Below are 12,649 nucleotides of genomic sequence, written 5' to 3' on the forward strand. Positions count from 1 at the left end.
CAACAGCAGCATACGGAGGTAATGAATTGGAACCTTTATTCCTTATTTAAAGACGCTTAAAATTATGTTGGGGTTCAACCCAACCTATCCTATGCAAAACCTTGGGGGCTAATGCAACCAGGAATTGCTAATTTGGGACTTCTAATTTTTCTTCCTCTCCCTCCTCGCCAAGTATATGTAGGTCAGGGGTCAGCAAACTTTCTGTAAAGGGCCAGATAGTACTGTAGGCTTGGTAAGGTATAAGGCGGCTTCCCAGGTGGCACAATGGTAAATAATCTGTCTGCTGACGGCAAGAGACGTTGGGTTCAATCCCTGGATCGGGAAGATCCCCTGGAGGAGGGCACAGCAACCCAGTCCAGTATTCTTCCCTTGAAAATTCCATGGACAGAGGAGCCTGGTAGGCTAGAGTCCAGGAACTCACGCACAAGCCATAAGTTCTCTGCTGCTTCTCAACTCTGCCATAGTAGACAAAAGGCAGCTGCAGACAATACTTAAAACACTGTATTTCAAAAAAAAAAATGTATGAAAAATTGAAATTTTAAATTCATATGCTTTTCATGTGTTAAAAAGTATATTATTCCTTTGGTTTCTTCCAGCCTTAAAAACATACAGACACCAAGTTTAGCTCATGGAGCATACAGAAACAGGAAGCAGCTAGATTCAGCCAAGGTTCTACAGCTTGCCTTCTCCTGGTCTAGATGTAGATAATAAATTTGCAAGTGGAATAAGAACTTTTTCCTAATACTGTACATCCATGTGCTAGGCTATAAATATTAAGTGTGGGTCAAAATGATGTTCCTATTTATACAAGTAAAGTGGTAAGATTCCTTCAGTCACCCCTTTTGGATGTGATACCTAGTAACTGAATTCTTGGTTAATCCATTAGAAAATGATGGCCAGAACACTCAGTAGATAGACTTTTTAACTTTGTTAATTTTTTTGACAAGTTTTCTGCCACTTTAGATTTTGAAATGATTATCCAAGTCACCTGTTCACAGACTAAAGTGAGAAGTTTAGATCAAATATTTATTGAAAGAAAGTAAGGAATACTAAGTAATAATACATTACAATTACCATGTAAATGTATTCAATACCATTAGTATCTGCTTAAAAGAGAGTGTAGTTAGTAGTCAAATCATGTTCTATGTAATGAATTCCTCAGAACTTTTATTAAAGATATCAACATGGTTATTTAGTTGATATCACTTATATCCCATATTAGAACTCAATCTATAAAATTTCCTCAAAGTCTTAAGAAGTTTGTCTACTCAGACTTGGTTTTACACAGCTGTTGTTTATAAGTCTGACAGTCATCTCTAGGACATGAACTATGCAGTTTAACCACTTGGGTTCAAACCCAAACTCTACTCCTTTTTAAATGTACTGACCTTTAGTAGGTTACTTAACCAAAGCATCCCCATTTGTTAAAATGGGGAAATAATACTAGCACTGTTACAAGGATTATTCACAAAGCATGAGGCACAGTGCTTCACAGATGGTTAATGCTCAGTAGTTGTTTCTGTGCTAGTGTTGTAAAACTTAGGAAATTCATGTAGATGAAAGACTTGTTCACACTTTTGGGAGAGTAAATCACTAAGATGGAGGATAATTTCATCAACATAGAATACTGTTATTTAGTAAATTGTTGCCATTAGGTTATCTTTCACCATTCCCTTTGATCTAATATGTCAGTTAACATGTTTAAATTTGGCCTGTTGAACAAAGTATAAAAATAGTAAGGGTAAAATAATTACAATGTATCCAGGTGGTAGAATTTAACTGATTTCCCAAACCGGGTGCAGGTAATTTCCACAATAATAAAGTAGGCTCAGAAAAAAAGTTTTGAAAGCCTTTGAAATATTTTGTTAATAATTAATTCATTCTATTTAAATACATCATACAAGGTACTGAGAATAAATAATAGTATTTATTTTTTAAAGACTGGATACCTTACTTTGGCAGCTGAGTACAGAAAATCCTTAACCACAAGTCCAATGTTCTCACTATTCTTTGAACAGATTTATGTGTTGTACTTAAAGTGCTAGTCCTCTATTGGGAAAAAACTAATGCTGGGGTGGCCAAAAAGTTCGTTCAGGTTTTTTTCTGTAAGATGTACAGGAAAACTCGAATTAACTTTTTGGCCACCCCAATAGATATGAAAAATAGGATGCAACCTAGTAGAGTATAGATAGAACTGCTGCTGCTGCTAAGTCGCTTCGGTCGTGTCCGACTCTGTGCCACCCCAGAGACGGCAGCCCACCAGGCTCTGCCGTCCCTGGGATTCTCCAGGCAAGAACACTGGAGTGGGTTTCCATTTCCTTCTCCAATGCATGAAGGTGAAAAGTGAAAGTGAAGTCGCTCAGTCATGTCTGATTCTTTGCGACCCCATGGACTGCAGCCTACCAGGCTCCATCCATGGGATTTTCCAAGCAAGAGTACTGGAGTGGGTTGCCATTGCCTTCTCTGATAGATAGAACTAGAGTTGGATTAAAAAAAAAAAAACAACTCACCTGTGTTCTAATTCTGGATTGTGTGTATGATTTTAGCCTACTTAATTATTTGACGCCTTGATTTTCTCAATTATCAAAGACAGAAGGGTTGTAAAGATGAACATGCACTCCTGAAATTAATGCCTACTTAGTCAAATAAGATGGTGCTGTTACATATGAATATTCTACTCTAATGTAACCCACAAATTTTGTTTCACATAACTTTCCACTCATAAAACTAACATCTGTTGTAATGGAGATTTGATAGAAAATCCCTTAATTTCTTTGAAAAATGATATCCCATATGCAGTCGTCTAGGTAACAGACTCATACAAGGTTGAGATGCTACAAATATCCATCTTATCCACATCCAAACTCTGTAAGCAACATTCTGGGTGTACTCAAAGCCTTTGAAGTTTCAAAAGAAACTACACGGGGGTCTGCAATTTACTCATAGAGAAATTTCATTTAAAGTATATTCATTCCAGTCTCCAAGGTTTCATCATAAAATGAGCTCACATTGAGGTGAAAGGTGCCTTTTAAGTATTAAATTTTATTAACTTACTTCTTTGAATTTGTCATTAAAGCAGGTTAATACTCTGCTCTGGTTTATCCTAAGTGAGGCTCACAGCTGGGAACTATAACACACTGATCAAAGTTTGTCTCACTTTCCACTGCTCAAAACAGGCACTTAGTCCTTAATATTGAAAGACTGACATTATCACAGGTCAGGTTTTACTTGCCACAACCTGCTGGTAGAAGGAAATATATCCACTTGTCTGGACTAGTATTAAGAAGACATTGGGAAAAAAAAAAATGGAACATTTTATGAGAAGAAATAATAGTCTTGGATATTAACACTAAATGTCGTATTCAAAATGGCATTTTTAAATGTGTTCAAGTAAAACACTGTAATAAGAGAAAAACCACAAAACTTAATATAAAGTCTAGCTTTATTTTTTAAAAGATTTTACAAGTCTGTCAACCTCAAACTCACATAGGTGAATTATTCATATCTTCCATCAGATGAGGCTTACGGCTTCAATCCTGCTCAGAAAAATATAAGTAAAAAATAAATCTTTTCCACAAATATTTATCCACTATATTACCCAGCTTAGTTCTGAAAATTTCTCTCTATAAATACTTTAACGCAGCTGCTAGTGGTAGGACTGTTGTTGTGCAGCTGTACATGGCTATAATTTTACAAGTCTGCCTTACTTTTGCTAGCTCTCTGGTTCGGCTCCAAAGGTCCAGATCTTATAGGGGAGAAATAAAGGTTAACTGGGCTGCCAGAAAAGCCCACTGAACGCATCCTGTAGTGCTCTGTGACAAGCCAGAGAAGAAGTATAGCCTCCAGCAAGGTCCTGTGGAGAGGCAGCTCTGACATGGTTTAAATACCTACAACAAAACAGAAAGTGTGGCGTTGACATAGAAAGCACATGTAAACTGGTAACACTTTAAAAGCAACAGTAAAACTGATTCAAAAGTCAAATTCTAGGACTGAAATGTTCAGACTTTATAAATGCATTGTTATCTTTTAAAAGGAAACTTACCAACTCTAAATTATAAAGCAAATTACATTAAGATCTAAAAACAGCTCTGAAGGAGTCTTCAAAAATAATACTTGCTATTAAAACATTCCATATTCCCAGTTTTCAGAACTGATTTATTTTGCTGGCTATTGTTTGGGTACCTAACTGCTGCTATCCTTCCTGGCATACACTTAATAAATGAATGCACATCATAATACTACTGTATTACTAAAATTTTACATAAATACTGAGTATTTTACAATAAATATGTTCTGGAAAAAAAATACCAAAACAAGTGATAAAGGGGAGAGAACATATTGGTTACTTCAAAATTACTTCAATATTACAAAAACATATTGTCTTCCTCCTACACAAAAGGAAATCTTAGAAAACTACATCCAAGAAATCTCTGAGACAGCCTGAGTTCAAAGGAATGTCTCGATTAGTAAATACAGAAGAGTCTTGATTAAATCTCAAAAGACTGTTACACACATGTCATTTAGCAATTAAAACTTTCTGCTTTGTATACCTGTTTGTATAAAGGTATACAAACAGGCCTTACAATGGGATAATCCTAGCTAAAAGGGAAAACTTGTTAGCATGACTACCAGCACTGTCAGAAAACAAATATTTCCAGCTTTGCTTTAATGCCTAGTTTAAGAAACCACATTGTTTCTTCAGGCCTCAGGAAGTAAAGCAGCTTCACCCACTTTAGAATTACGGGTATGGCAAATGAATAAATCAGGTACCAGAACATTTTAATAACTTGGAAACTTTTCTATTCTCATTCATTCAGACTTCCTGTGTGTCAAAGTCTTGATGCATGAGCAACTTATTATTTCTAACATAATAACAAGTCTGTTTTTCATTTGTACCCATGTTTAATAAGCTTGTGTGATTAAAAAATATATGGCAATATAAAAGACCAAATAGAAAAAGTGGTCAAAGTAAGACACAGCATAAGCTCCTGGAATTGCCTATAATTTATTCACGCTGCCACAAATCAAGGTGTTAACTCAATTCTTTGCTTCTCCACCAAGGGTGAAAGAGGAAAGTAAAAGGTGAAAGAAAGTATTTATTGAGCAACAATCTCCAAACCTTTTTGATAGTATATTTATAGCAGTAAAAATATTTGAGCATGCATCTCCAAAATTTGTATACTTGTTTAACATTATACACATAAAGTATTAATATACACTATTAGTATATTAAGTGTTAAATATATATCATAGTATATATATGGGCTTCCCTGGTGGCTCAGAGGGTAAAGAATTTGCTTGCAAAGCGGGAGACCCAGGTTGAATCTCTGGTTCGGGAAGATTCCCTGGAGAAGGAAATGGAAACCCACTCCAGTATTCATGCCTGGGAAATCCCATGGACAGAGGAGCACCGTGGGCTACAGTCCATGAGGTTGCAAAGAGTCAGACATGACTGAATGACTAACACTTTCACTCCCCACCCACCCACCCACCCCACTCCCTGCCGCCCCACTGATGGCTCAGGTGGTAAAGAATCTGCCTGCAATGCAGGAGACCCAGGTTCAATCCTTGGGTCAGGAAGATCCCCTGGAGAAGGAAATGGCTACCTACTCTGGTATTCTTGCTTGGAGAATTCCATGGACAGAGGAGCCTGGTGGGCTACAGTCCATGGGATTGCAAAAAGTCAGACACTACTAAGCTACTAACACTTTTACTTTTCATAGTATATATACATACAATATATTAGTAAGTATATTATAATATATATATGAAATTTAAAACATTTAAAGGATGAAATTAAAATATTTAAATGAAAGTTCTAATATTTTCTCCTTATATCCTATCTTACATGTCCTGATGGGATGCATCCCACTTTGGAGACCACTGTTATTAAACAGTCGTTGTCAAACTCTTGATATAACCTTGGGTCCCATAGGATTTAAATGGGAATTCACCAAACCTAAAACATGGCCATAAAAGTATGTGCTTATTACCTTTCAGGATAAAATAAAATGTTCACTGTTAGGACTGATGCATGAGAAATAAGTGTTAAATCACCTCAGAAAGTAAAAACTAACCTGGAACAACATAAAATCAATTTCTCTTCACCAAGAAATAACTATCACACAAATAACAACACCACACAAATAGTAAGTGAATAATATTTCTACAGGTATCTTGGAAGTGAAATCTTCCATTCCTGATACAAGTTTCAAGCTAAGTTTTATCCATATCCTAGATAATGTTGTATCACCTTTTCCCTTTCCTCAGACCCGCAAAAGCACACTCTTAGCTCCAATGGCTGTTTAGCCAAGGCAAAATTCAAGTACCACAGTAGAATGTGTCAACCTTACAAAGCCAACGATCATAAATGAAGAACTGGTTTTCATAACTGAATACAAACCACTGTGCAACTAGCTGTTTTAATTCATCACATTTTGGTACAACTTGTTTCTGGGAAAGTTGAGTCATACCATCTCTGGCTTGGCAATTCAAGCATAAACTTGCAGTGTACATACAGCTTTTTACATGTTATCCTGAGAAACCTGAAACAGCTGCACTGCTGGCAGGAAAACAGAGGACCACCAATAAAATATCCAAAACAGTTGCATCTTTTAATTTATGACTGTGCAGTTTCCATAAAGAGTATATAAAACAGTTCAACTTTTTATAGGTAAAATGTAATAAACAGTCATACTCATTGATGTCATAAATGAGTTTTTAAAAGTTTATTTAAAATGATTAACTAGTGTTTGAAAATAGTATTTCTTGAACACGGTCATAATCTAGAGCAATGAGCAAATATTTTTAAACTTGAGTTATTAATGCTAAGTTGTAGATTCTCACTGCCAACATCAAGTCCATTAAAACTTCTCTGCATAGCATTGAAAACAATGCATTTCTCTTCTAGTAAATCACTGACATTAAACATATCTGTAAGCATGATTCTTTAAAGATCTGCTTACTTACATTGTTGTTTCTGATCTCCAGGGCTGTAGCTGCACAAAACAGTTATTGTTAAATATTTCAACCTATTTTCTCCATGGTAATCTACATTAATTTCAATTTAAAAAAATAAAACGGGCCACTCTTGTTATTCAACTGTGGGCTATTATTTTCTAAGTATCTTAAGTTCTTAAACCCTTTAATTATTGTGGTATACCAAAGAATTTTGAAGGATCTGCAACATTAAAACCACACAATGAGAATTTAGTGTTTTGCCTACTTTTTCACAGTAATCCACATCTGTGTTGTTTTAATTCTTTCATGACCGTTACAAGTACATCACTGAATAGGATTCCTGGGGTTTCTGGCAGAGGTCAGTATCATTTCATGTACACCTTTATACAACAGAATGAGGAAGAAGTCTTAGCCAAATTTATTTCCAAAAGTCAAGCTCAGTTGGATTTTGGAGCCTGAAGGTAATTGCTCTTACCATTAGCCAATCCCAGGACAGTATTTCTGTTTTTCATGGGTTTATTTTAAATACCTGTAAATCTTATAAGCAGAAACCAGGAAAGAAAAAAAGAAGGTTTGCTTATTTTGGTACCTATACCTTATTTTTACTGAAAGCAGACTAAATTCAAAGATTTAAAAATCATACCTTTGATTATTTTCTTAAATAAGGCTTAAAAAAAAAAGTATGTTTTCAAAAGCATGTCTACGATAATTCCTATACAAAGGGCATCTTATGCCTTCATTTACACTACATTTAAAGGGGCCTTCCTTTGCCATTACCCATCAAAATCTCTTTCAAACAGACTGTGGAGAAGGGGGAGGAAAAGGAGGGAATGGATCCTGAGAGGGGAGTAAGAAAGGATTAAGCATTAGAAAATCACCCTTGAAAGTCTGTTCCTGAACTTTGATTTCCTACACTGTCATTTTCTTCTGTTACATTTAGCAGCTTTTGCTCCCAGAGAAGGTGGCATAATTTACACTTAGCTTCAGAAAGACTTCATTTTCTCAGTTCTTTAACATAAGGGAGCTCTCTGAAATTACTCTTTTACTATTACCCTTCCTTTAAAAAGCCCTATACTGACCATATGGCTGAAGTCTAGGACTCAGCTCATTTCAGTGCTATGCAACAGTTCTCTGAGTTCTCAGCTAGGGGCAGAGGGCAGGGGTTGTCACTCAGAACGAAGAGCAGTACTCTTTCCCTCCAGTCATAACTCCCTCATGAAAACCCTTGAAATGCTTTGGTTCCAGAGAATCAAAGAATCTCAGAATTTAAATTAAAATGAAAATATGAAGCTCATATTAGTTTCCTCCTCCTCAAATTACCAGGCCCTACAGAGAGTTTAAAAAAAAAAGTCCAACTTTTTAACTCTACTGAGTTATAAACTTGGACTGGTTCAAACTAAGAAAAGGAATGAATGAACTCTAGAGACGAAGACTTTCTTTTTACAAGGTGGCCCATTTTCTAAAGTCTGCATTTAAAGCCATCATATGTTAAAAAGTTCCAAGCAGTTCTGCCTCTCAGCATACAAAACTCTAATCTAACTACCATTAAAAGAGATCAGCCAACAGATCTCAGCTGTCAAGACCAAGAGCTCTTGTAAGAAATTCAGACAAAGCTATAAAAGATTTACCTTAACAATCTGAAGTCTATCTCTGATTGATTGAAAACAATCTGAGCAATAATATGCTCAGACAATTATCACTAAAATGCAGAAACATTCTAAAAACTGAAGTTAGTGCTCAGGTGTCCTAATCCAATCACAGTGTCAGAATAACAGAGGAAATGTCCACAGAGAGAAAATGATGACTGTGTATATTCTAAGATAAATGGAGAAAGTGCTACAAGTCAGAATAACTGTCCATAATTCTGAGGGCTGTTTGGTCATTGTGGCTTCATGAACTCCAACCGAAAATATAAAAAACTTCCATAGTCATGATTCACTTTATTATCTTTATTATGTATTCTTCACTTTATTATCTAGATAGTAACTTGAATAAACTTATTAAAGCTGATCTCCGATTTACACTAATATAACTGGGACTCAAATGACCAATTATTCCAGACATTTAGACCACATGAACAACAAAGCTCAGATTTGGGAACTAAAAGCCACAAGGTGCCCAAGTAAGAGATAATTACAGACTATCTCAGGTAAGTCTTTCTGAATTATAACTGAAATAAATTATACAATTTATTACTATCAAAGAACACACATTTAAAACTTAAAACTCAACATTCAAAAAACTAAGATCATGGAATCCAGTCCCAACACTTCATGGCAAATAGATGGGGAAACTATGGAAACATAACGGAGTTTATTTTCTTGGGCTCCAAAATCACTGCAGATGGTGACTGCAGCCATGAAATTTAAAAACACTTGCTTCTTGGAAGAAAAGCTGTGACCAACCTAGACAGCATATTAAAAAGCAGAGACATTACTTTACCAACAAAGGTCCATACAGTCTAAGCTATGGTTTTTCCATTCGTTATGTATGGATGTGAGAGTTGGAATATAAAGAAAGCTGAGTGCCAAAGAACTGATGCTTTTGAACTGTGGTTGTTGGAGAAGATTCTTGAGAGTCCCTTGGACTGCAAGGAGATCAAACCAAAGGAAATAAGTCCTGAATATTCATTGGAAAGACTGATGCTAAAGCTAAAGCTCCAATACTTTGGGCACCTGATGCAAAAGAACTGACTTGGGAAAGACCCTGAAGCTGGGAAAGATTTAGGCAAGAGGAAAAGGGGACGACAGAGGATGAGATGGTTGGATGGCATCACCAACTCAATGTACATGAGTTTGAGCAAGCTCCAAGAGTTGGTGATGGAGAGGGAAGACAGGTGTGCTGCAGTCCATGGGGTCGCAAAGAGTTGGACACAACTGAGCAACTGAACTGAACTGAACTGAAAGAACACCCTAGTTATTTTAAGTCAAGGTAGCTATTACTGAAAGTTAATATAGCTACATAGTGAAAGCAGTATTTCCTTGATTTGCATGCGAACTACTTGAAAACATAAAAGATATAGCTCATTCTAGTTTGTCTAATATAATGTTTTACTATGATTTTCATGCTAGTAACAGATGTATGCTGGAAGTTTTATCACATCTTTATAAAAGAAGAAACAGTAATTTTTCTCCAAGTGTGGGGCACGTAAAAAAGGGGAAAATTCACATGTATGCAGCTCATTCATTCTTAAAAAAACAAACAAAAAAATTACTCAGTATCTACTATTTGCCAGGTTTTGAAGCAACTCTGAGAATAAAACAGACAGCAAAGACTCCATGCTCTCATGAAACTTGTAATTCAGTAGGAAAAAAAAAAGATGTTAAATATCATGAAAAAGAAAGACATGGCTCTATGGGTGTGAACAAAAAGGGAAACCAACATGAACAAGTTTAGAAAATGAAATTAGAGTTAAGCTTCGATCCAAAGGATGAGGAAGAGTCGGTAAGCAAGGCAAAAGGAGTAGAGAAATAATCCAGCAGAGGGAAGAACTTAGATGAAGCAGTAAGGAGCCACGGCACATATTGAGAATACAAGGAAAAGGTCACTACAGCTCAGGATGAGGCTAGACATGTAGGCAGAAAATACCCAAAACAAGGCCTTATGGAAATGTTAAGAACTGTGAATTTTATTCAAAGAACAATGCGAAGCCACTGAAAAGTTATTAGGAAGCTGGTAATCTAAATAGGCTAGTTTGGCAGCACAGTGGATTAGAGAAGCAGAAGTTGACTGTAGAGATACTCTTTATGAGAATGCTTCTCTATTCCAGGCTTGAGAAGCGGTGCCTGGATTAGAGTGGTGGCAGTGGAAATAAAGGAAAGTACTAGTTCAAGGGGTTTCCCTGCTGGCTCTGTGGTAAAGAATACGCTGCCAATGCAGGAGACGCAGGAGACTGGAGTTCGATCCCTGGGTCAGGAAGATGCCCTGAAGGAGGAAATGGCAACCTGCTCCAGTATTCTTGCCTGGAAAATTCCATGGACAGAGAAGCCTGGCAGGCTATAGTCTGGGGTTGGTGGAGGGGAGGGGGTCCGCAAAGAGTCAAACACAACTGAGTGACTGAGTGTGCAGCACACACTAGTTCAAGAGATATTTAAACATCAACTGAATATGGGAGAATGGAAAGGGAAGGGAAGGACTTCCAACTGTCTAGTCAATTTCCAGCTCTCTAGTCACGTAGAAAAAGAAAGATGCCCTCAGAGAGATAATGGAAAACTGGAAGAGAAGCAAACTGCAGTGGGACAAGACAGAAGGGAAAAACTGTGAGTTTAATTTTGGACTTGAGTCTGAAGTGATTATATATAAGAAATACATGAGTTGAGATACAGAGCAGTAGCTGGATATATGGGCCAAGTACTAAGAATAAAATTATGGAATGAACATAATTTGGGGGTATGTAGATGGTATCTGAAACCATAAGAGTGAATACTTAATATTTAAGGTGAGGAGACAGAACGAGAAGGGAAAGGACTGGGGCAAAGGCCTAGAGGACTGCAGGGTATAACTGTGATGAAAGCAGCTGTGGCAGTTAATTGTACATGTCAACATAAAATTATGTCGAATGAGCCACAGGGCACCCAGATATCTGGCTTACCATTACTTCTGCGTTTGTCTAAGTATACCCCATACAATCTCTTCCCTTAGACTTACAAAGAAGATAGATGCAAGAGACACATAAGTCACTTGGAAAAGAGTTAGAACCTGCTACTCGTGCCTCTCCCTTCTTGTAATTTTAAGGAGATAATAATAGCAAAGGCAGAAAACCTATGACATTTCTCCATCTAGGGGCTCCAAGGGGCCTACTCATAGTACTTATAGCAGTAGTGTTTCTTACAGCAAAAGAACAATAGGAATAGCCCAAGTGAATACTGATAGGAGAATGGACAATTGTTAAAATGATAATCGTCATATTCAGGGTGACTGAATCTCTGATGTTAGGTGGAACCACAGTGGGAGTAAGAGAAATGCACACAGGTAATTTGAACAGCACTGATTTGCTCCATTTCATAAGTTAATAAGTAGAATTCAAAACACAAGACTTGAAGGAGCAGAGGGGAGAGAAGCAACGAGAATGGAAACAATTCAGCAACTGTTTTATTATCACTCTTTGTAATGTATATATAGTATATAATTTCTACGAAATATTTCATTTGAAAAAGAGTGGTGCAAAATATAGTCACAACCACAGCTGCCATTAATCCAGTCAACAATCTGCCTGGAAACACTAAACCATCTCTAGTTGACCTTTATTTCATCAATAATTATTAATTATAGCTACTTTAATTCCATTTGTAATAATTCATGTTAATGATAATAATCTGTCTTAAAGTATATATAATACCAAAACATGCTACATTCGTATTATTCTTTCCACTGTTTTAGTGGACTCCCTCCTGGTTTCCATGCAAAGTCAATACATTAATTTAAGATAAGAAAGTAATCAGATTTATCTGGAAAAACTATTTGAAGATTACATATATAAATAGCAGGGCTAAGGATTGATCTCTGGTTAAAAAGCTGATCTACTAAAGCAGCAGAAACAAAGTGATGGATGAAATCAGTTAAGTGGTCAATGAGACTTCAGCCAAAGCCCTGACAATCTGGAATTTTTCCCCACAATAATGCACCAAATTTCTATTTCTTTATTAGTATGAGTGTGAAGTCAAGTAGGCCTTAGAAAGCATCACTACAA

The 12,649-nt window shown here is 36.5% G+C and overlaps 1 protein-coding gene across 2 annotated transcripts in view; it reads right to left on the reverse strand.

Annotated features, from left to right (window-relative positions):
• Positions 1-3,424: 3,424 nt before the first annotated feature.
• MNAT1 (MNAT1 component of CDK activating kinase) overlaps positions 3,425-12,649 on the reverse strand; it is a 210,409-nt gene continuing 201,184 nt past the window's right edge. For both annotated transcript variants that reach the window (XR_011465630.1, XM_005890687.2), the window contains one exon: positions 3,425-3,887. Coding sequence is in view for 1 of the 2 variants with exons in the window: in XM_005890687.2 (XP_005890749.1) it covers positions 3,767-3,887 (121 nt within the window). In the remaining variant the exon portion in view is untranslated. The remainder of the gene's footprint in view (positions 3,888-12,649) is intronic.

Source organism: Bos mutus, chromosome 10 (genome assembly GCF_027580195.1).
Source record: "Bos mutus isolate GX-2022 chromosome 10, NWIPB_WYAK_1.1, whole genome shotgun sequence".
Classification (NCBI taxonomy): Eukaryota; Metazoa; Chordata; class Mammalia; order Artiodactyla; family Bovidae; genus Bos; species Bos mutus.